At 42.3% G+C, this 23,235-nt stretch overlaps 1 protein-coding gene across 2 annotated transcripts in view; it reads left to right on the top strand.

Annotated features, from left to right (window-relative positions):
- URB2 (URB2 ribosome biogenesis homolog) overlaps positions 1 to 23,235 on the top strand; it is a 198,083-nt gene that overhangs the window by 125,577 nt on the left and 49,271 nt on the right. For both annotated transcript variants that reach the window (XM_075862643.1, XM_075862642.1), the window contains one exon: positions 1,387 to 1,477. In XM_075862643.1, coding sequence (XP_075718758.1) covers positions 1,387 to 1,477 — 91 coding nt within the window. The remainder of the gene's footprint in view (positions 1 to 1,386; positions 1,478 to 23,235) is intronic.

Below are 23,235 nucleotides of genomic sequence, written 5' to 3'. Positions count from 1 at the left end.
GGCGGGCCTGGCGCCATCATGGCCTGCTCCACGTGTGAAATTTGCAATTCAGACTCAGTCTCAGCAGCTGTCGATCTGGGCACGATCCTGGACTTTTTGGCGTTCCTTTTCACCATTAAAAGATCCTTGAGGGAAGCAGGAGGGATTCCGGTGGAATGTGAGTGAGGTTGATGGCTGGAAATAGCTGGATACTCCTATTGAGGTGCGGAGCTCATGGGAAACACATCCACCATTTTCCCCCACACATGCACCTCCCACAATGGTCCTTTTTAAATATGACTTGTCGCCGCAAAAAACAAGCTATTGTGGAAAAGGTAACAATTATTTATGCCACACGGTGAACAGTGTGAATTTAAGACTCTAAAATCTATGGAACTGCAGGGTTTTTTTTCTTTCCATTCCCACCACAAAAAAAGTTTATAAAACCCAACCCCCAAAATGGTGTCATTGGAAACTTCAACTTATCCTGCTAAAATCAAGCCTTTTATGCATCCAAGTAGAAGAAAAAAAGCCTTCGCTCTGAGAATTCCCCAATGCAAAAGGAAAAAAATCCTGCAGTACTTGTCCAGGCACGGGGTGGTTTTTCAAGTGAATACGAGCAGAGCTGCTGTACTGCAGCACAGCCACTATGCAGTGTACAGTATGAAGTCATCTGCTTCTGGCACCGAACATTGCATAACATCCGGTGCCTCGAGGTATCCGTATTAAAAAAAACAAAAACCCTTGCCCGGATAACCCTTAGGGTATGTTCACACAGAGTTTTTGGCTGCGAAAACCGCGGCAAAAAACTGACAATCGCCTCTTATTAGTTTCAATAGAAGTCAGAGGTGTTTTTTTCCCGCGAGCGGAAAAAATACCCTTGTGGGAAAAAGAAGCGACGTGCCCTTTCTTTGGGCGTTTCAGTCTCTGAACTTTTCCCTGCAGCGTTCATTGGCCGAAAAGCGCTGCAAACTGCATGCAAGCAGGTCAAAATCTACCTCAAAATTCAACCCTGAATTTTGAGGCAGATTTTTCTGCCTGCAAAAAAACCTCAGTGTGGGCAGGGCTTTATAATGCCAAAATCGGCTCAGGCCTTATTGGGTTAATATCCCTCCATCTCTTATCCCAAAAAGGCTGAGACGCTAGTGGCCCCCATTCCCTGCAGATAAGTGTCTGATTTGCTGATGGAGTGTAAGTGTGCGAGACATCTTTTGTACTGTTTAATGGAGTAACTGCGTCATCGGTCATTTTTGCATGTTAAGCTACGTGCATTGTTCTAGGATTGCATGTAGACTTGCATAGTATAAAACATCTTCCTATGTGTCTTATACCTTTTATAGTTTGAAATATAATCTCTGTTTTATAATTCCTTACTTAGTTTTTCTTTATTTTTCTCTGTACATCAAGGTTATGTTAAAATCGGTTCCCACATTCTTGAGCTGTTTTCATAGATTGGTTGCATCTGTCATGCATGAGGGACATCAAAAAGGAGACAAAGGTAAATCTACAAAGTATTTTATTGGAATATGAATGTCTATTCACCGCTCTGCATATGGTTAATTTGCTGCTTTTTCCACCCAATTAAATTTGCAGCATTCTGTTCTTAATTTACTTCTAAGTGGTAGTTGCTATGTCTACATAATAAGGTATCTTCTAATGATTAAAATGAGGATTTGTGAGAGCCAAGCTGAGAAATCAGTGGACTATGACAAAGTAATATGATCATGGGCAGCATGATGTAGTTGATTATGATCGGACCGGTCATTAGGTTTAACTAAAACTTTGCTGCATTTAAGGGAAAACCTAGTTTAACCCAGGGGTCTCAAACTCGGCTGTGTAAGTGGGCCACATGTAGAAAAAATGTGAAGTTGACGGGCCACATGACATTAAAATTTGATACAATACAAAATTCTTGTTAATCAATTAGTTATTTGAACTACTATAATACTACATTACTATAATAATACTGCAAGTTTTAAAATTTGAGAATTCTCCACATGCTTATTTCAACAATCCAGTTTTCCAGTATGTGTCGCTAAATGCCGTCCGGCGGCTCAGTTGGCAGCGTTTGGCAGACACACATGTCAAGATTGGGCAGCCCTTTTTTAGATAGTGCCACAGTGCCCCCCTGTAGATAATGCCACAGTGCCCCCCTGTAGATAATGCCACAGTGCCCTAACACACCCCTAGATGCTGCCACTGTGCCCCCCTCTAGGAGTGGAATCCCCAGCCAGAGCGTTGCCGACGCTTTGGCTGGGGATTCCTCTGCTGTTAAAGCCCCTGACGTCACTGTTCATACACTGTGACGTCAGGGGATCCTCCTGGACGGGAATGTGATATCCGGGGCAACCCCATAGCCGGTGTCCCGGAGCAAAGCACTAGTATAGGTTCTGCGCCGGAACTCTGGGGAAGCCACAGACTACAGGGGCTTGCCCAGAGCTGGGGTCCCGGTGCAGAGCCACGTTTAGCACTCTGCCTGGGATTCCAGCTCTGCTCCTGACATCACTGTCCATATATGGACATGGATGTCAGGGGCAACCCCAGAGCTGGAGTCCCGGGCAGAGCGCTAGTAGGCTCTTCCTGGGACTCCAGCTGTGCTCCTGACATCACTGGGACTCCTGCTCTGGGGAAACCCCTGACATCACTGTCGATGTATGCAGCATTGTCAGAGGCTTCCCCGGAGCAGAGCCTATATCATAGCGCTCTGTCTGGGACTCCAGCTCTGGGGAAGCCCCAGACATCGCTGCCCATATGTGGACAGCAATGTCGGGGGATTCCACAGAGTCCCGGAACAGAGCCTATACTGGCACTCTGCCCGGGACGCCGCTCTGGGGAAGACTTTGACAACACTGTCAATATGTGGAAAGCGATGTCAGGGAATTCCACAGAGTCCCGGAGCAAAGCCTGTACTAGCGGCCCTGTGTCCAGCGGGCCGCAGATGGCTGCCCCAGGGGCCGCATGCGGCGTGCTTGAGACTCCTGGTTTAACCCCTTATTGACAAGCGCCAGATATATCAGTCACTCGGATCTCATGGGTACAGCCACTGTATCCACGAGATCAGCGTCAGTAGCATGGCAGTTATACACAGCAAGGCGCAACTGCACCGATTGGAGTACTCAGATTCCAGCAGTTTAACACTTCAAATGCCGCAGTCAATAGCGGCCACGGCATCTAAGGTGTTTGACGGAGGGAGCTCATCAGCAGCTCATCCGCACACCTGCAATGCGATCGTGACCTTTTAGGGTGCATGAAAAAAAAAAAGAAATATATATATATATTTATTAGTCCTTCTCAATGAATTAGAATATCATCAAAAAGTTGATTTATTTCAGTAATTCAAGTCAAAATGTGAAACTCATATTATAGATATTCATTACACGCAGAGTGATCTATTTCCAGCATTTTTTTTCTTTTAGTGTTGATGAGTATAGCTAAGGCCCCATGCACATGAACGTAAAAACGCCCGTAATTACGGCACATTTTTACGGGCCCATGGATTTCTATTGGCCACGGGTACCTCCCCGTATGCTTACGGGAAGGTGCCCGTGCCGTTGAAAAATATAGAACATGTCCTATTTCAGGCCGTAATTACGGCACGGGCAGGCCCATAGAAGTCTATGGGGCTCCCGTAATTACGGGTGACTACGTGTGTGAACCCGTAATTACGGGAGCGTTGCTAGGCGACGAAGGAGTGAATAGTCACTGTCCAGGGAGCTGAAAGAGTTAAACAATCGGCAGTAACTCCTTCAGCACCCTGGGCAGAAACTACCGATCACAATATAGATCAACCTGTAAAAAAAAAAAAGATGTTCATACTTACCCAGAACTCCCTGCTTCTTCCTCCAGTCCGGCTTCCTGGGATGACGTTTCAGCCCATGTGACCGCTGCAGCGATCTCATGGACTGCCCCGTCATTCAGGGAGGTCGGGCTGGACGTCGAAAGAGGGACGCGTCACCAAGACAACGGCCGGGTAAGTATGAATTTCTTTTACTTTTACTGCGGAAAGGGCTGTCCCTTCTCTTTATCCTGCACTGATAGAGAGAAGGGGCTGCCAATTAGTGCAGTGCAATTTTGCAGCTTAAACGTGCCTGTAAATACGGGTGGAATACTGGTGACACCGGACCCGTATTTACGGGCTAGGGTCTGTAAATACTGGTGCAATACGGGTCCAATATGTGTGACCAAGGACCCGTATTTACGCCAGTATTTACGGGAGGACAAAAATACGTTTGTGTGCATGAGGCCTAACCGTTAATGAAAACCCAAAATGTAGTGTCTCAGAAAATTTGAATATTAAATAAGCCCAATTTCAAAAATGATTATTAATACCGAAATGTTGGACTACTGAAAAGTATGTACAGTATATGCACTCAACACATGGTCGGGGCACCTTTTGCATGAATTACTGCATCAATTCGACGTGGCGTGGAGGCGATCAGCCTGTCGCACTGCTGCGGTGTTATGGAAGCCCAGGTTGCTTTGATAGCGGCCTTCAGCTCGTTTGCATTGTTGGGTCTGGTATGTCTTATCTTCCTCTTGACAACACCCCATAGATTCTCTATGGGGTTTAGGTCAGGCGAGTTTGCTGGCCAATCAAGCACAGTGATACTGTGGTTATGAAACCATGTATTGGTACTATTGGCAGTGTGGGCAGTTGCCAAGTCCTGCTGGAAAATGAAATCAGCATCTCATTAAAGTTTGTCCGCAGAGGGAAGCATGAAGTGCTGTCAAATTTCCTGGTAGATGGCTGTGTTGACTCTGGACTTGATATAACACTGTGGACCAACACCAGCAGATGACATGTCTCCCCAAACCATCACTGACTCTGGAAACTTCACACAGGACCACAAGCAACTTGGATTGATGCCTTTCCACTCTTCCTCCAGACTCTGGGACCTTGATTTCCAAATGAAATGCAAAATTTATTTTCATCTGAAAACAGGACTTTCGACCACTGAGCAACAGTGTTGGTCCACTGTATTATATAGAATCCAGAGTCAACTAAGAGAATCTATGGGGTATTTGCGAGAGGAAGCTGACACACCAGACCCAACAATGCAGACGAGCTGAAGGCCGCTATCAATGCGACCTGGGCTTCCATAACACCACAGCAGTGCCACAGGCTGATCGCATACATGCCACGCCGCATTGATGCACGAATTCATGCAAAAGGAGCCCCGACCAAGTATTGAGTGCATATACTGCACATACTTTTCAGTAGGCCAACATTTCGGTATTAAAAATCCTTTTTGAAATTGGGCTTCTTTAATATTCAAATTTACTGAGAGACTAAATTTGGGGTTTTCATTAATTGTTAGACATAATCATCAACATTAACCCCTTCCCGCTCCTGGACGTACTATTAGGTCATGGTAGTTCTATCGTTCGCGCTCCATGACCTAATAGTACGTCTCGGGAGTAACGGCCGTTTCGGCCGTCCTCCCGACACATACAGGAGCTGTTACAGCTGCTGTCTCGTACAGCAGCTCCTACAGCGGGGACCGATCGCTGTGTCCCCGCTGATTTAACCCCTTAAAAGCCGCGTTCAATAGAGATTGCGGCTTTTTAGGGGCTAAGCTGCCATCGCCGGCCTGCTACACGATAGCGGCCGGCGATGGTGACTATGGCAACCGGACACCAAACAATGGCGTCCGGCTATGCCATAGACAGAAGCCTAGTGGGTCCTGACAAAGTCAGGACCCACTATGCTTGCGGTCAGTGAGTAGCTGACAGCTCTAATACACTGCACTACGCATGTAGTGCAGTGTATTAGAATAGCGATCAGGGCCTCCTGCCCTCAAGTCCCCTAGTGGGACAAAGTAATAAAGTTAAAAAAAAAAGATGTGTAAAAATAAGAAAATAAAAGATTTAAAAGTAAAAATCCCCCCTTTTCCCTTATCAGTCCTTTATTATGAATAAAAATATATAAACAAACAAATAAACTATACATAATTGGTATCGCCGTGTCCGTAACGGCCTGAACTACAAAATTATTTCGTTATTTATTCCGCACGGTGAACGCCGTAAAAGAAAATAATAATAAACCGTACCACAATCACAATTGTTTGGTCACTTCACCTCCCAAAAAATGGAATAAAAAGAGATCAAAAAGTCACATGTACCTAATAATGGTGCTGATCGAAACTACAGTTCGTTACGCAAAAAAAAAGTCCTCGCACGGCTTTATTGATGGAAAAATAAAAAAGTTCTGGCTCTTAGAATATGGTAACACAAAAAGTGAATGATTTTTTACAAAACTTATTTTATTGTGCAAAGCCATAAGACATAAAAAAACTATAAACATATGGTATCGCCATAATCGTATCGCCCCGCAGAATAAAGTGAATGTAATTTATAGCGCACGATGAACGCTGTAAAAAAAAAAAAATGGAATAAAAAAACAATAGTAGAATTGCTGTTTTTTAGTCACCACGCCACCTAAAAATAGAATAAAAACTGATCAAAAAGCCGCATGCACCCCAAGAAAACGACAATGGATTCCTCAAGGGGTGTAGTTTCCAAAATTGGGTCACTTTTGGGGGGTTTCCATTGTTTTGGCACCACAAGACCTCTTCAAACCGGACATGGTGCCTAATAAAAAAAGAGGCCTCAAAATCCACTAGGTACTCCTTTGCTTCGGAGGCCGGTGCTTTAGTGCATTATCACACTAGGGCCACATGTGGGATATTTCTCAAAACTGCAGAATCTGGGTAATACGTATAAGTTGCGTTTCTCTGATAAAACCTTTTGTGTTATAAAAAAAATAATATAAACAGGATTTTCTGACACAAAAAAATATGTAAATTTGACCTCTACTTTGCTCTAAATTTCTGTGAAACACCTAAAGGGTTCATAAACTTTCTAAATGCTGTTGTGCATACTTTGAGGGGTCTAGTTTCTAAAATGGGGTGTTTGATAGGGGTTTCTAATATATGGGCCCCTCAAAGCAACTTCAGAACTGAACTGTAACCTAAAAAAAAAAAAAAAAATCGGCAATACTTCGTGTCTTACATTATACTGATAATGAGCCGTGCCCACCCCGAGACGACCCCAGTTTTGACTGTTTGTTTAAACGGAGACCCCTATTAGACCGTTTCAGTGCCCGTTTTTCCCAAACATACACCCCCGAGAAGTGTATTTCTATTGATGAGTCCTTCGTACATTTTAAAGGGAGGGTTCAATTCCGCGAGTACCTGCCGGGTAAGAGGGCAAGGTATGGCGTGAAGATGTATAAGCTGTGTGAGAGTGCATCAGGGTATACCTACAGATTTAGGATATATGAAGGGAAGGACAACAGTATACAGCCCCCAGAATGCCCCCCCTTACTGAGAGTTAATGCAAAAATTGTGTGGGATTTGGTGCACCCACTGCTGGACCAGGGCTACCACCTCTACCTGGATAACTTTTATACCAGCGTCCCACTCTTCAACTGCCTCACTTCCAGTCCTGCGGCATGCGGCACTGCTAGAAGAAATCTGAGAGGCCTCCCTAAGACTCTGCTTGGGCAAACACTCAGAAGGGGTGAGAGCAGGGCACAATCTAGCAGCAACATATTGTGTGTTAAGTACAAGACGAGAGAGATGTCCTTGTATTGACAACAATACATGCCCACACCAGTACCCATGTAGCAGTACGAGGTACCAGTACAGAGACCCCCAAACCAGACTGCATCCTGGACTACAATAGGTACATGGGAGGGGTGGACTTGTCAGATCAAGTCCTGAAGCCCTACAGCGCCATGCGGTGTGGTATAAGAAGCTGCCCGTGCACATCATACCGATGGCTTTATACAATGTGTACGTGCTACGTCGATGTACAGACCAGATGGGAACTTTCCTGGAATTTCATGAGGTGATTATCAAGAACCTAATCTTTAGGGACCAAGAAAGGGGGGGGGCACCCAGTACTTCTGGAAGCGAGACCACACGCATTGTACCAGGGCAACACTTTCCAGGAGAAGTTCCCCAAACTGGCAAGAAGGGAAAAAGTCAAAAGAGGTGCAAAGTCTTCTATAAGAAGGGGATAAGGGAGGACACAATATATCAATGTGACACGTGTCCCGGAAAACCAAGGCTCTGTATGAAAGAGTGTTTTAAAATTTATCATACATCCTTTGGTTTATAATTTACCCCAATTTTACTTACCCTGATGTACTCCGCACAGCTTATCCCCCCTCGTCTTTCCCCTCTGGGCCCTGCCTTGTGCCCAGGCAGCTGATAACAGCCACATGTAGGGTATTGCCGTACCCGGGAGAACCCACATTTTAGTTAATGGGGTGTATGTCTCCAGTCAAAATGCTCACTACACCTCTAGATGAATGCCTTAAGGGTGTAGTTTTTAAAACGTGGTCACTTCTTGCGGGTTTCAACTGTACTGGTACCTCAGGGGCTTCTGCATACATGACTTCGCACCAGAAAATCCCCAGTAGGCCAAATGGTGGTCCTTTCCTTCTGAGCCCTCCCATGGGCCCAATCGGCAGTTTATCACCACAAATGGGGTATTGCGGCACTCAGAACAAATTGCGCAACAGAATGGGGTATTTTGTTTCTTGTGAAAATAAGAAATTTTCAGCCAAACCTATATATTATTTTAAAAAATAAATTTTGTTTAAAGGAACAGTGTCGCCACAAAAAAAATTTTCATGTCAGTTTAACGTTCGTGTTTTATTAAAAACGTTTTTATTTATTTGTGTGTTTGTGGGTTACTTTTTTCTATTTTTTCACTTTCTTCCCTATGGGGGCTGCCATTTTTTTTTCAGACATGGAATACGGCAGCCACAGTCCCATAGGGACTGCGAACGGGTCCCGTCCCATCCACTTCTGTGTACGCCGTCTGTGTGGGAACTGCGCATGCGCCGCTCCCACACAGTCCAATTTGAAATGCGTGCCGTCCGGCGCCATTTTCCTGTGGACCGGAAGTCGCGGCCGGACAGTAAGATTACTACTTCCGGTCACCGCTTCCGGACTTGTGCACTTGGACCAGCGGCAGCAGACGGAGCGGACGGGCCGGAGGGAGCCGCGGCGGCAGGAGCAGGTAAGAGATTTCTATGTATGTTCGTGTTTGTGTGTGTTTACTACTGTATGTAAACCTACTACACTGTGTGTTAGCTCAAAAAATGGCGACACACAGTGTAGGAGGTTAGACCGTTCAATCCCCTCGTTTATCCCAGCACTAGCCAGGATAAAGGAGGGGGGGATTCTCAGAGCTCACTAGAGCGAGTTCTTTTTTCCCAATTTTGCAGCAAAAAGCAATGTGGTTGCTTTACCACATGCAATGCTGCAATTTTGGGAATAGCTCAATCTAGTGACCAGCAATGGGAAATATTATAAATTAGAATCTAATTTATAATATTTCCTGACTCGTGAAAAAAATAAAAAAAATTTGAACAATGTTTAATCACCTACACACTAAATGTTTAATTAAAAAAAAAAAAAACATGTTTTGCTGGCAACACATTCCCTTTAAAATTCCCAGCCCAATTCAAATAAGTTCTGTGAAAAAACGATGGGGTCAAAATGGTCACAACACCAATAAATGAATTCCTTGAGGGGTGTAGTTTCCAAAATGGCATCACTTCTGGTGTGTTTCCATTGCTTTGGTACCTCTGGGGCTCTGCAAATGCGACATGGCACCCGAAAACCAATCCAGCAAAATCTGGACTCCAACAAACACATAGCGCTCCTTTCCTTCTGAGCCCTCCCATGGGCCCAAACAGCAGTTTATCACCACAAATGGGGTATTGCCACACTAAGGACAAATTGGGCAACAAAATGGGGTATTTTGTTCCCTGTGAAAATAAAGTTTTATCACAAATTACATTTTATTGGAAAAAATGAAATTTTTTTAATTTCACAGCCCAACTTAATTAGGTGCTGTGAAAAAACTGTGCGGTCAAAATGGTAACAACAACCATAAATGAATTCCTTGAGGGGTGTAGTTTCCAAAATGGGGTCACTATTGGGGGATTCCTACTGTTTTGGCACCTCAACACCTTTTCAAACCTGGCATGCTGCCTAAAATATATTCTAATAAAAAAGAGGCCTCAAAATGCACTAGGTGTTTCTTTGCTTGTGTTTTAGTCCACGAGCGCAGTAGAGCCACATGTGGGACATTTCTAAAAAACTTCAGAATCTGGACAATACATATTTAGTAGTGTTTCTCTGGTAAAACCTTCTGTGTTACACAAAAAAAATGGAATAAAATTGAAATTCAGAAAGAAAAATGAAATTTGCAAATTTCACCTCCACTTTGCTTTAATTCCTGTGAAATGCCTGAAGGGTTAAAAAACGTTCTAAATGCTGTTTTGAATACTTTGAGGAGTCTAGTTTTTAAAATGGGGTCTTTGATCATGGTTTCGAATACATAGGCCCCTCAAATCCACTTCAGAACTGAAGAGGTACCTTAAAAAAAAGGGTTTTGAAATTTTCTTAATATGAGAAATTGCTGTTTATGTTCTAAGCCTTGTAACGTCCAAGAAAAATCAAAATGTTCAAAAAAACGATGCCAATCTAAAGTAGACATATGGGAAATGTGAACTAGTAACTATTTTGGGTGGTATAACCGTCTGTTTTACAAGCAGATACATTTAAATTAAGAAAAATGCTATTTTTTCAAAAATTTCTCTAAATTTTGCAATTTTTCACCAATAAACACTGAATATATCGACCAAATTTTACCACGAACATGAAGCCCAATGTGTCACGAGAAAATAATCTCAAAATCGCTTGTATAGGTTTAAGCATTCTGACGTTATTACCATATAAAGTGAAATATGTCAGATTTGAAAAATGGGCTCTGAGCCTTAAGGCCAAAACTAGGCTGCGTCCTTAAGGGGTTAAAAGAAAAAAAATGCTGGAAATAGATTACTCTGTGTGGAATGAATCTATATAATGAGGTTCACTTTTAAATTGAATTACTGAAATTAACTTTTTGATGATATTCTAATTCACTGAGAAGGACGTGTATTTGTGTGTGTGTATACTGTATATTCGCCAGGATTGTAACTACTCGAACAATTATGTTAACACATTAAACTCCTAGACGAACGGCGTACAAAAAAATGCACAAAACGACACTATTCCTTTATTTTTTCCACCCCACCATAAATAAAAACACGTAAAAGTTAATCAATAAGTCCCATGTACCCCAAAATAGAACCAATGAAAACTACACTTTGTACTGCAAAAAATAAGCCCACATATGGCTACATTGACAGAAAATTAAAAGTTACGGCTCTAGAAATGCGACGATACAAAAACAAATATTTAAGGGTTTTTAGTATGCAAACATAGCAAAAACTATACATATTTGGTATCGCCGTAATCCTACCCACTCATAGAGTAAAGGTAACATGTTATTTATGCCGCATAGTGAACGGCGTAAATTTAAAAGGTGAAAAACATAGCTGTCTTGTTTTTTTTTGTTTTTTTTAATTCTCTCCCAAAAAAAAGTTAATATGTAATCAATATATTATATGCTCTAAAGAAAATGGTGCAATTGAAAAATAAAATTTGTCTCGCAACTTTATAAATGTTTTTTTTATTTAACCCCTTCAGGACCCAGCCACTTTTGGACCAAATGACAAAGCCTCATTTTTTAAATCTGACGTGTTACTATATGTGGTAATAACTTGGGAATGCTTTTACCTATCCAAGCGATTCTGAGATTGTTTTTTCGTGACATATTGTACTTTAAGTTAGTTAAAAAATTTGGTCGATATATTCAATATTTTTGTGTGAAAAACACCAAAATTTAGAGAAAATTTGCCAAAAATTGGCATTTTCTAAATTCAAATGTATCTGCTTGTAAAACACATAGTTATACCACACACAATAGTTACTAGCTATCATTTCCCATATGTCTACTTTAGATTGACATCGTTTTTTGAACATCCTTTTATTTTTTTAGGACGTTACAAGGCTTATAAGTTTAGCAGCAATTTCTCAAATTTTCAAGAAAATTTCAAAAGCCTATTTTTTTAGGGACCAGTTCAGTTTTGAAGTGACTTTGAGGGCCTTATATATTAGGAACCCCCACAAATCACCCCATTTTAAAAACTGCACCCCTTAAAGTATTCAAAACATCATTTAGAAAGTTTCTTAACCCTTTATGCGTTTCACAGGAATTAAAGCAAAGTGGAAGGGAAATTTGCAAATTTCATTTTTTTTGGAAGAAATTCCATTTTAATCAATTTTTCCTGTAATACTGAAGGTTTTTACCAGAGAAACACAACTGAATATTTATTGCCCTGATTCTGAAGTTTTTAGAAATATCCCACATGTGGCCCTAGTGCACTACTGGACTGAAACAAAAGCCCCAGAATCAAAGGAGTACCTAGAGGATTTTTGGGCCTTCCTTTTCTTTAATTATATTTCAGGCACCATGTCAGGTTAGAAGAGGTCTTGTGGTGCCGAAACAAAGGAAACCCCACAAAAGTGACTCCATTTAGGAAACGACACCCCTTGAGGAATTCATCTAGGGGTGTAGTGAGCATTTTGAGCCCACAGGTGTTTCATAGATTTCATTAGAATTGGGAAGTGAAAATGAAAAATTACATTATTTTCCAATAAGATGTAGCTTTACCTCAAATTTTTTATTTTTTTCAACAAATAAATGAGGGAAAGCACCCAAACATTTGTAAAGCAACTTCTCCAGAGTACGGAAATACCAAACATGTGGTCATAAACTGCTGTTTGGGCAAGCGGCAGGACTCGGAAGGGAAGGCGCGGCAGGACTCGGAAGGGAAGGCACGCCATTTAGCTTTTGGAGCGCTGATTTTAGTGGATTGATTTCTCTGCACCATGTCACATTTGTAAAGCTCCTAAGGTACCAGTACAGTGTTAACCCCCCAAAAGTGACTCCATTTGGTAAACTACACCCCTTGAGGAATTCATCTAGGGGTGTAGTGAGCATTTTGACCCCACAGGTGTTTCATAGATTCCATTAGAATTGAGCAGTGAAAATGAAAAATTACATTATTTTCCAATAAGATGTAGCTTTACCTCAAAATGTTTATTTTTTTCAACAAATAAATGAGGAAAAGCACCCCAACATTTGTAAAGCAACTTCTCCAGAGTACGAAAATACCAAACATGTTGTCATAAACGGCTGTTTGGGCATGCGGCAGGACTCGGAAGGGAAGGCACGCCATTTAGCATTTGCAGTGCTGGATTGATTTCTCTGCACCATGTCGCATTTGTAAAGGTACCAGTGCAGTGGAAACCCCCCAAAAGTGACTCCATTTGGGAAACTACACCCCTCAAGGAATTTTTCATGTGGTGTATTGAGCCGATTGACCCCACAGGTGTGTCATACACTGGGCAGTAAAATAATAAAATTTAGATTTTTTTCAAAGAAAATGTTGCTTTAGCCCCAAATTCATAATTTTCACAAGGGGTTAAAGGTGAAACAGCACCCACAGTTTTTTACGCAATTTCTCCTGAATACGTCAATACTCCATTTGTGGAGACAAACTGCTGTTTGAGCACGTGGCGGGGCTCAGAATGTAAAGAGCACCATGCAACATCTGAGGCCTAGTACGATGGCATTTACTGCCCTGTGTCATGAAAACAGAGGATCTGGGGTGTCAAAACATTAGAAACCCAGAAAAGTGACCCCATTTAGGAAACTAAACCCCTCAAAGAATTCATCTAGTGGTATAGTGAGAATATTTAGATTGTAATGTAACACCTTTCAAGGTATTCATCTAGGGGTATAATGAGAATTTTTAAGTTGTGAAGTGACAACCCTCTAGTTATTCAACTAGGGGTATAATAAGAAATACTTTAATTTTAGTAAATAAGGAGGACAACCTGGAAAATCCGCAATGGAGGGAGAGGGAATGGCAGGTCCCACTACCAACCTACCCACCATTCCATAAAATCCAGCCCAAAAAATAAATCAAAGGCCTCAGCAAAAAAAGATTTGCTGAGACAACCAATCTCATCTGGATTTATTCCTCTACCCAGATTTGCAACCTGGCTGAGACAGACAATCCCTCGGGTATAGTGAGAATTTTTAGTTTTGTTTTAGGTGGTTTTTTACAAATTTTAAATGGGGCTGGTCAGTAAAAAAATTAATAATTGGTCATGGCCAGTATGGGAGACAGAAAAGGTGAATAAAGAATAAATAAATTAAAAATCCAAGGAGGTATGATAAATTTTGAAACATTGTTTCATGCACAGGCCGGGATTTGTGCGACACGTCTCACATTGGTATGTGATGTCCTTACGAATGCCTCGCTTGCCACACACACGGCATTTTTTTTGGGGCTTCTGTTTTTTTTCAGTGGGGGGGATTTCTGTGGGGAAATGCTGGCCGGGAATTATCCTACTGACGGAAGAGCCGGATGAACTGCCCTCTCCTTCCTGGTCACCAAATATCAGGGACCTTTTCCTGAAATTGCAGGAACGTATCTCCACTGCTGGCATATCTGTAGAGGACAAAGGCGTTGTATAAAGTCATCTGTGTAAGATGCACAGACAGCTTCTTATACCATACTGTGGTCTTGCGCATGGCGCTGTATGGTTTTACAACCTGGTCGGACAGGTCAACGCCACCCATATACTTGTTGTACTCCTGTACACAATATGGTTTTGGGACTTGGGTGGTGGATCCACGTACAAAGACTAGGCTGCCTCTGCTGTCGTGTATGCTCATCAGTATAAGGACGTCCCTTTCATCCTCATACTTTAGGAGGAGCAGATCGTCGCTGCAGACAGCTTTGCTCTCTCCTAATTTTAGGATCTGACCCAGCAATGTTTTGGGGAGGCCCTTCTGATTTTTGCGGATTGTTCCGCACGCCAAGGTGGATCTGGACGAGAGAACTTTTAGTAATGGGACACTGTTATAAAAGTTGTCAAGATAAAGATGATATCCTTTGCCAAGTAAAGGATGGATAAGATCCCATACGATCTTTCCACTAATTCCAAGGAAAGGGAGGCATTCTGGGGGATCTATATGGGAGTCTTTTCCCTCATAGACCCTAAAAGAGTACGTGTAACCGATGGCACTTTCGCACAGCTTGTAGAGCTTTATGCCGTACCGGGCTCTTTTATTGGGTAGAAGTGCAGTCTACCCTTGAAGCTGACGGGATTCATCCACCGAAATATTTTGTTGGGGGGTATAAACGTGGGAAAAAATTTGGGAGTAGTGGGCAATCAATGGTCTTATTTTATATAGCCTATCAAAATTTGGGTCCTGTGGGGGTGGGCACTAACTATTATCATTGTAATGAAGGAATTTCAGGATGGCTTAGAATCGCTTCCTTGTCATTACTGTGCGGTAAAGGGGGGTGTTATATAAAATATCAAGGGACCAATAGTCTCTAATACTAGGCTTTTTTATGAGACCAAAACGTAAAAATATGCCCCAAAACTTCCGCAATTCCACTGGATTTGTGGGGGTCCAATTTTGGCTTCTCCCATAATAAGAGTCAGGGTTATGGGCGATAAACTGTTCCGCATAGATGTTGGTCTGCTGGACCATTAACTCTAAAAGGGAGTCTGAAAAAAAAAGTTTAAAATAATCAATGGGGCTGAAGCCGGTAATTTCAATTTGAATGCCTCAGGGGGCTGAAAACTCAGGCACCTGGGGGATATAATTGTCCGCAGCTTCCCAGGTCAGCTCAGGCAGAGCAGGACCTACGGCTCTTCTGCGCCGACTGGGGGGTGCAGACTCAGTCACTAGATTCAGAGGAAGATGGAAGCACGAACTGCTCTTCACTCGCGCTGTCCGTGTCGGAACACAGCATTTCATATGCTTCCTCGGCTGAAAAGACTCTTTTGGCCATACTGATAAACTTTTGCTACCTAACTAACGAACGAACGAACAAATTTTTTTTAAAACTTTTTTTATCAAAAAATAAACCGCTACTCTCAACCGTGGAATGAGAACAGACCCTGCTGTATTCAATTAGTAAGGGTACCCTACCTACCAGGGGAAAAACTAAATGAGACGTGGCATTGCTACCTAACAGGGAACTCGGGCAGTGGGCAATCTAGGGACACAGCAGGGTGATGGCGACCGGGTACTCCGACAGGTGGCAGATCACAGCACGGCAGAAGGACACTGTGGGGGCCTGAAATGATATATAATATATATATATATATATATTTATTTTATTTATTTTTTCTTAACCAGTGGGCACCAAAGGGGGTGATCACAGGTTAGTGGGCACAAAAGGGCAGAAAAGGGGCAGATCGCTGGGTTTTTTCGTTCTTTTTTTTCACTTTTACACTGTATTTCTTGTCTCTGACTCTCACAAGCTCTCTGACAGGAATGAGCTTGTCAGAGATGGAGATGCCGGCAAACCACTGCTCCTGCGCTGTGATTGGCCTGTCAGTACTGACTGGCCAATCACAGCTCGTTCCGGCACGGGACCACTCTGATTGGTCCTGTGTCTACGAGTCCTGCTCGGCAACTGTCTGACAGTTGCGATCGGGACGATGTCACCATGTCTGTTGACATGGTGACAGTTTGAAGCTTGGGCGTAACTGTACGCCCGAATGCGGGAAATCGCTTACATGCTGGACGTACAGTCACGCCCAATCGCGGGAAGGGGTTAAAAATTATTTTTACTTTTTGAGATAGAGTTGCTCTGTATACTAAGCAGTTTTTGCGATGACCTGAATCTGTCAGTCCCACGGGACTGATTAGTTCAGTGTCAGCAGGTCCAGCGTGTCTCTGATATGCAGGATCCACCTATTATGAATCACATCTAAGTTCATAACTTAGTTGTGATAGATTACAGGTGGATCCTGCATGTCAGAGACACGCTGGACCTGCTGACACTGAACCCAGCAGGTCAACGATACAGCTGCTTTGTATGCAGGATACAGAGCAGCGGTACATCAAAAAATATATTTTTTTTTATTAAAACCTATCTTCGGGCGTTTGGCAGTTGGGGAAAACAGTACTCCAGTTCTATCTATTGGCACGACGGCTGTTTCACGTCATCTGATGCTTCATCCTGGTGCCTCACGTGATGTGTATTTATAGTAGTCACCTGAACGCAACAAAGTTGCACACATGGTACTAATATACATATATATTTTTTTTAAATTACCCATGCGATGATAGTATACAGTGCATTCGGAAAGTCTTCAGACCCTTTTACTTTTTTCACATTTTGTTATGTTGAGGTTTTCTGTTAAAATAAAAAAAATTCACGTTTTTCCCCATCATTCTGCACCCAATACTCCATAATGACAAAGTGAAAAGTGCAAATTTATTAAAAATTATAAACTAAAATTTTTCTTGGACATAAGTATTCAGACCTTTTTCTATGGCACTTGAAATTTAGATCTGGGGGCCTCCCATTTCTCTAGATCATTTTAGAAATGTTTCTACACCTTGATTGGAGTCAACCTGTGGTAAATGAATTTGATTGGACATGATTTTGGAAAGAGACACCCCTGTCTATAGAAGTTCTCACAGCTGGCAATGCATATCAGAGCGAAAACCAAGTCATGAGGAGGAAAGTACTGCCTGTAGAGGTCAGACAGGATTTTGCGGAGGCACAGATCTGGAGAAGGGTACAAAAAAATTTCTACTGCATTGAAAGTTCCCAAGAGCACAGTGGCCTCCATAATTCTTATATGGAAGAATATTGGAACAACCAGTGATGTTCCAATTTTTTGAAAGCTGTTCTAGCTAGAGCTGGCCGTACCACCAAACTAAGTAATCGGGGGAGGAGGGCCTTGTGAAGGGAAGTGAAACAAGAACCGAATGGTCACTCGGGCTGAGCACCAAAGATCCTGAGTGCAGATGAGAGAAACATCCAGCAGGGAAACCATCACTGCAGCACTATACCAATCTGGGCTTTATTATTAATGATAATAATAATAATAATCTTTATATAGCGCCAACAGGGAACTTGAACAGACAATATCAGACATTACATAGTGACAAATCTAATTTACAATTCAAGCAAGAGGAGTGAGGACCCTGTTCGCAAGAGCTTACAATCTATGAGGAAATAAGGGAGACTCAAAAATTTAAAAAAGTACTTGTCTTGTACAATGGTCCAGCCATCTTTTATACACATGGTGTAGTATGCATAAAGCTGCATGAGCCGCTTACCAGCCAGTATCTGTGTATGACAGATATGGAGTGTATTAGGGTGCAAGGAGTGTGGGGGATACCACTGAATGAGGGGCTCATGTTCTTATGACTAATGTTTATTGGGGACCAAGAAAGTCATATTAGGGAATGTTATAGGCCTGTCTAAAAATGTGTTTTCAGGGCACGTTTAAAGCTGTGGATGTTGGTAATTAATTTGATTTTCTGGGGTACCGCATTCTAAAGGACTGGTGCAGCACGAGAAAAATCTTTGAGACGGGACTGGGAAGTTCGGATCATGAAGGAAATTAATCTAAGGTTGTTAGCAGAACGTAAAGCTCATTAGTGCAGCGACGGCCACATCACCTCATGCTGACCGAGCGCGCACTTATTCTCAGGAGCAGGGCAATGACTGTATAACACAGCCGCAGCACCGCTCTAACAGTGGAGATATGAGAAACCTCTCATCTCCGCCGTTATTTCCCTGAATGCTGCGATCAAAGCTGACCGCCACATTCAAGAGGAAAATGAGAAGGGGGGATGCCCCTTGGATCGCGTCACAGGACCCAGGGCTGTCTTACCATATTTCCTGTTAGGGCATACTTAGGTATGTCCTAACAACTGCCTGTCTACTATCAGTGCACAGGCTAATGTACTGGCATATAGATATATTCCAGTACATTAAAGTTTCAAAATAAAATAAAAACAAAGTAATGTTAAATACACATACACCTTTTTTACAATAAACATTTAAAATAAGTCTCAATACATAAAAAATACACATTCAGTATTGGTGCTGCCGTAATAACCTGCACAACAATTTATTTTGCGTCATTTATGTTGAGTACGCTATAAAAATTTTTAATAAAAACTGCTTTCTTTCACTTCTTGTGGGGCACGAGGTGTGATGAATTTAACCTCCAGGTCCCTCACATTAATAGTAATTAACCCCATCATGTACCTTACACATTAACCCATTATGACTGAGAAACATGATGGGATTAATTACTATTAATGTGAGGCACATTCAAAAGTCATCACACCACATGCTTCACATCAGAAAATGGAATAACTTTTTTTATTTTTTTTATTACTGTTGGGAAAGTATCGTTTTGGTATCGAAATCGCAATACTACACAAAGTATCGATATCAAAGTCCAAATTCTGGTATCGTGACAACCTTATTAGTGGGTGGTTGGAAAGATGAGCCTGGCTGCTGCATTTAGGATAGATTGGAGAGGGGAGAGTTTAGTGTGAGGAAGACAGATTAGTAATGAGTAACAGTAGTTCAGATGAGAATGAATCAGAGCGACAATGAGTTTTGGCTGTACCTACAGTAAGAAAGTAGGGCTTTATGGCAAAGTGGCCAGAAAGAAGCCTCTCCTCCGTAAAAGACCCATGAAATCCTGCCTGGAGTTTGTAAAAAAAAAAAAACGCTTAAAGGGCTCTCAGATTGTGAGAAACAAAACTCTGTGGTCTGATGAAACCAAGATGGAACATTTTGGCCTCAATTCTAAGCATCATGTCTGGAGGAAACCAGGCACTGCTCATTACCTGGCCAATACTTATCCCTACAGTGAAGCATGGTGGTGGCAGCTTCATGCTGTGGGTGTTTTTCAGTGACTTGGACTGGTCAGTGTTGAGAGAAGGTTGAATCAAGCAAAGTACAGAGATATTCTTTTTTGTAAGTTTGCCCACTGTCAAAGTCATGAACAGTCTAGAATTTTTAGGCTAGGTTAATTTTACCAGTGAGAGATTATATTTAAAAAAAAACAGAAAATCACATAGTCAAAGTTATATATATTTATTTGCATTGTGCACAGAGAAATAAGTATTTGATCCCCTACCAACCATTAAGGGTTCAGCCTCCTCCAGACCAGTTACATGCTCCAAATCAACTTGGTGCCTGCATTAAAGACAGCTGTCTTACATGGTCACCTGTATAAAAGACTCCTGTCCACAGACTCAATTAATCAGTCTGACTCTAACCTCTACAACATGGGCAAGACCAAAGAGCTTTCTAAGGATGTCAGGGACAAGATCATAGACCTGCACAAGGCTGAAATGGGCTGCAAAACCATAAGTAAGACGCTGGGTGAGAAGGAGACAACTGTTGGTGCAATAGTAAGAAAATGGAAGACATACAAAATGACTGTCAATCGACATCGATCTGGGGCTCCATGCAAAATTTCACCTCGTGGGGTATCCTTGATCCTGAGGAGGGTGAGAGCTCAGCCGAAAACTACACGGGGGGAACTTGTTAATGATCTCAAGGCAGCTGGGACCACAGTCACCAAGAAAACCATTGGTAACACATTACGCCGTAATGGATTAAAATCCTGCAGTGCCCGCAAGTTCCCCCTGCTCAAGAAGGCACATGTACAGGCCCGTCTGAAGTTTGCAAATGAACATCTGGATGATTCTGAGAGTGATTGGGAGAAGGTGCTGTGGTCAGATGAGACTAAAATTTAGCTCTTTGGCATTAACTCAACTCGCCGTGTTTGGAGGAAGAGAAATGCTGCCTATGACCCAAAGAACACCGTCCCCACTGTCAAGCATGGAGGTGCAAACATTATGTTTTGGGGGTGTTTCTCTGCTAAAGGCACAGGACTACTTCACCACATCACTGGGAGAATGGATGGAGCCATGTACCATCAAATCCTGAGTGACAACCTCCTTCCCTCCACCAGGACATTAAAAATGGCTCGTGGCTGGGCCTTCCAGCACGACAATGACCCGAAACATACAGCCAAGGCAACAAAGGAGTGGCTCAAAAAGAAGCACATTAAGGTCATGGAGTGGCCTAGCCAGTCTCCAGACCTTAATCCCATTTAAAACTTATGGAGGGAGCTGAAGATCCGAGTTGCCAAGCGACAGCCTCGAAATCTTAATGATTTACAGATGATCTGCAAAGAGGAGTGGGCAAAATACCATCTAACGTGTGCAAACCTCATCATCATCTTCAAAAAACGTCTGACTGCTGTGCTTGCCAACAAGGGTTTTGGCACCAAGTATTAAGTCTTGTTTGCCAAAGGGATCAAATACTTATTTCTCTGTGCACAATGCAAATAAATATATATAATTTTGACAATGTGATTTTCAGTTTTTTTTTCTTCATATAATCTATCTCTCACTGGTAAAATTAATCTAGCCTAAAAATTCTAGACTGTTCATGTTTTTGACAGTGGGCAAACTTATAAATCAGCAAGGGATCAAATACTTATTTCCTTCACTGTATGTCCGCTGCGTAAAAGTCACGACATGTCCGTTCTTTGAGCGTTTTGAAGTCAATGGGTGCGTGAAAACCACGCATGTCGCACGGAAGCACTTCCGTGGGACGCTCGTGATTCGCGCAACAGCAGTGAAAAGGATGAATGAAAACAGAAAAACATCCAAACGCAGCCGCGCATCATATGCTGCTGACACACGGAGCTGTTAAGTGCCTTTTGCGCACGCAAAACGCCGCATTTTTTGCGTGTGCAAAAAGCACACGCTCGTGTAAACCCGGCCTAAGGCAGCATATGATGCGCGGCTGCGTGCTTTTCGCGCAGCCGCCATCATTATGACACTCCGTTTGGATGTTTGTAAACAGAAAAGCACGTGGTGCTTTTCTGTTTACATTCATAGTTTCACAGCTGTTGCGCAAATTACGTGCGTCCCACGGAAGTGCTTCCGTGTGACATGCGTGGTTTTCACGCACCCATTGACTTCAATGGGTGCGTGATGTCCGTTCTTTGAGCGTTTTTCGCACATGTCGTGAGTTTTACGCAGCGGACTAACGCTGAGCAAAAATCACCCAACTGTATGCACAGCCCAATAGACTAATATAGGTCCGTGCAACGCGCTTGAAAATCACGCGCGTTGCACGGACGTATATCCCATTCGTCTGAATAAGCCCTAAGGGTAAGGCCAAACACAATGTTTACAGCTGTAAAATCTGAAGCAGACCACCTACAAGCATCTGCCCATTGGTTTCAATGGGAAATACGGCATTCTGTTCCGACAGGGCGTTTTTACGTGGTCGTTTTCCAAAACCGGCACGTAAAAAGACGCCCACCAAAATGAAGTGCACATCATTTCTTGGGACGTTTTTGGAGCCGTTTTTCATTGACTTTATAGAAAAACAGCTCCAAAAACGGCCATTAAAAAATGGCTGAAAATCAGGAGCTGTTTTCCCTTTGTTTAGTAAGCGTGTGATTATACCCTTAGCCTTTTGGTGTGTCCTATAACTTCTGCCAGCTGCAGAATCACACCCAAAATGGCTGCCGGACACTTCTTAGCAGTTTGAAGACACCTTTTCCTGGCTTGTGGGAGGGGGGGGGGGGTGAGATTCCCTCCCACATTTACAGCAGCTGTGAGTCAGGTTGCTTTGCCTTATTCACCTTGCTGTAATTCTGGGAAGTGCTCCCCCTGGTGGCCAACAGGAAAACATGTCAAATTATTTTTTGATTTTTATTACTTTCCACCATATGGAAGAAAAAAAATACAGCAAAAAACTTAAAAAATATAATAGAAACAAGTAACGACACTTAAAAAAAAAAAAAAAAAAAAGAAGGTTTAATTCGCGACACATTCCCTTTTAAGCTAGAATGGATGGTCTACAGTTGCTCCGGAAATCACACCAAGGTTTCCATAAGTTCACGTATTTGACATGGCTTACTGTCTCCCCGCTGGCCAATTCCTCCAATCTCGAAATTTGATTTACTTTATCAATCCACTGTTCCATAGTGGTGGTGGGGGGGGGGGGGTTCGACAGATCTCCATTTAAGAGGAATAAGCAATTTTGCTGCCGTAAGTAGTATTGTGGGTAAATTATTCCTAGAGGGCTGAAACTGAAGTGGGAAGCCACAACAAAACCAGGTCGTCCTGTGACCTAAGTATACATATATTAAACAGAAATTTCAAGATAAATTGTCTTTTTTTCGTTTGGAAATAAATGTTTCCAACAAAATTTTTAATAAAATAGGTGAATTAGATCAGAGATTGCACAAGAAAAACATAAAAAATAAATTATTATGCATATTTAGACACAAATTGTATGCAGACGAAGCATATATATGTTATATATAAATTTCTAGGTGATAGGGATATTTTTTTAGCTTGGAAATAAAGTTTACTGGCAAAAAAAATCTTATAAAGTATCTCACCTCGAAAAAATTAAACCGTAAACTTTATTTCCAAGCTAAAAATAATATA

Source organism: Rhinoderma darwinii, chromosome 4 (assembly GCF_050947455.1).
Source record: "Rhinoderma darwinii isolate aRhiDar2 chromosome 4, aRhiDar2.hap1, whole genome shotgun sequence".
In the NCBI taxonomy this organism is placed as follows: Eukaryota; Metazoa; Chordata; class Amphibia; order Anura; family Rhinodermatidae; genus Rhinoderma; species Rhinoderma darwinii.
Note: the sequence above shows the minus strand (reverse complement) of the source record. Positions and strands in the feature narration are given on the sequence as shown.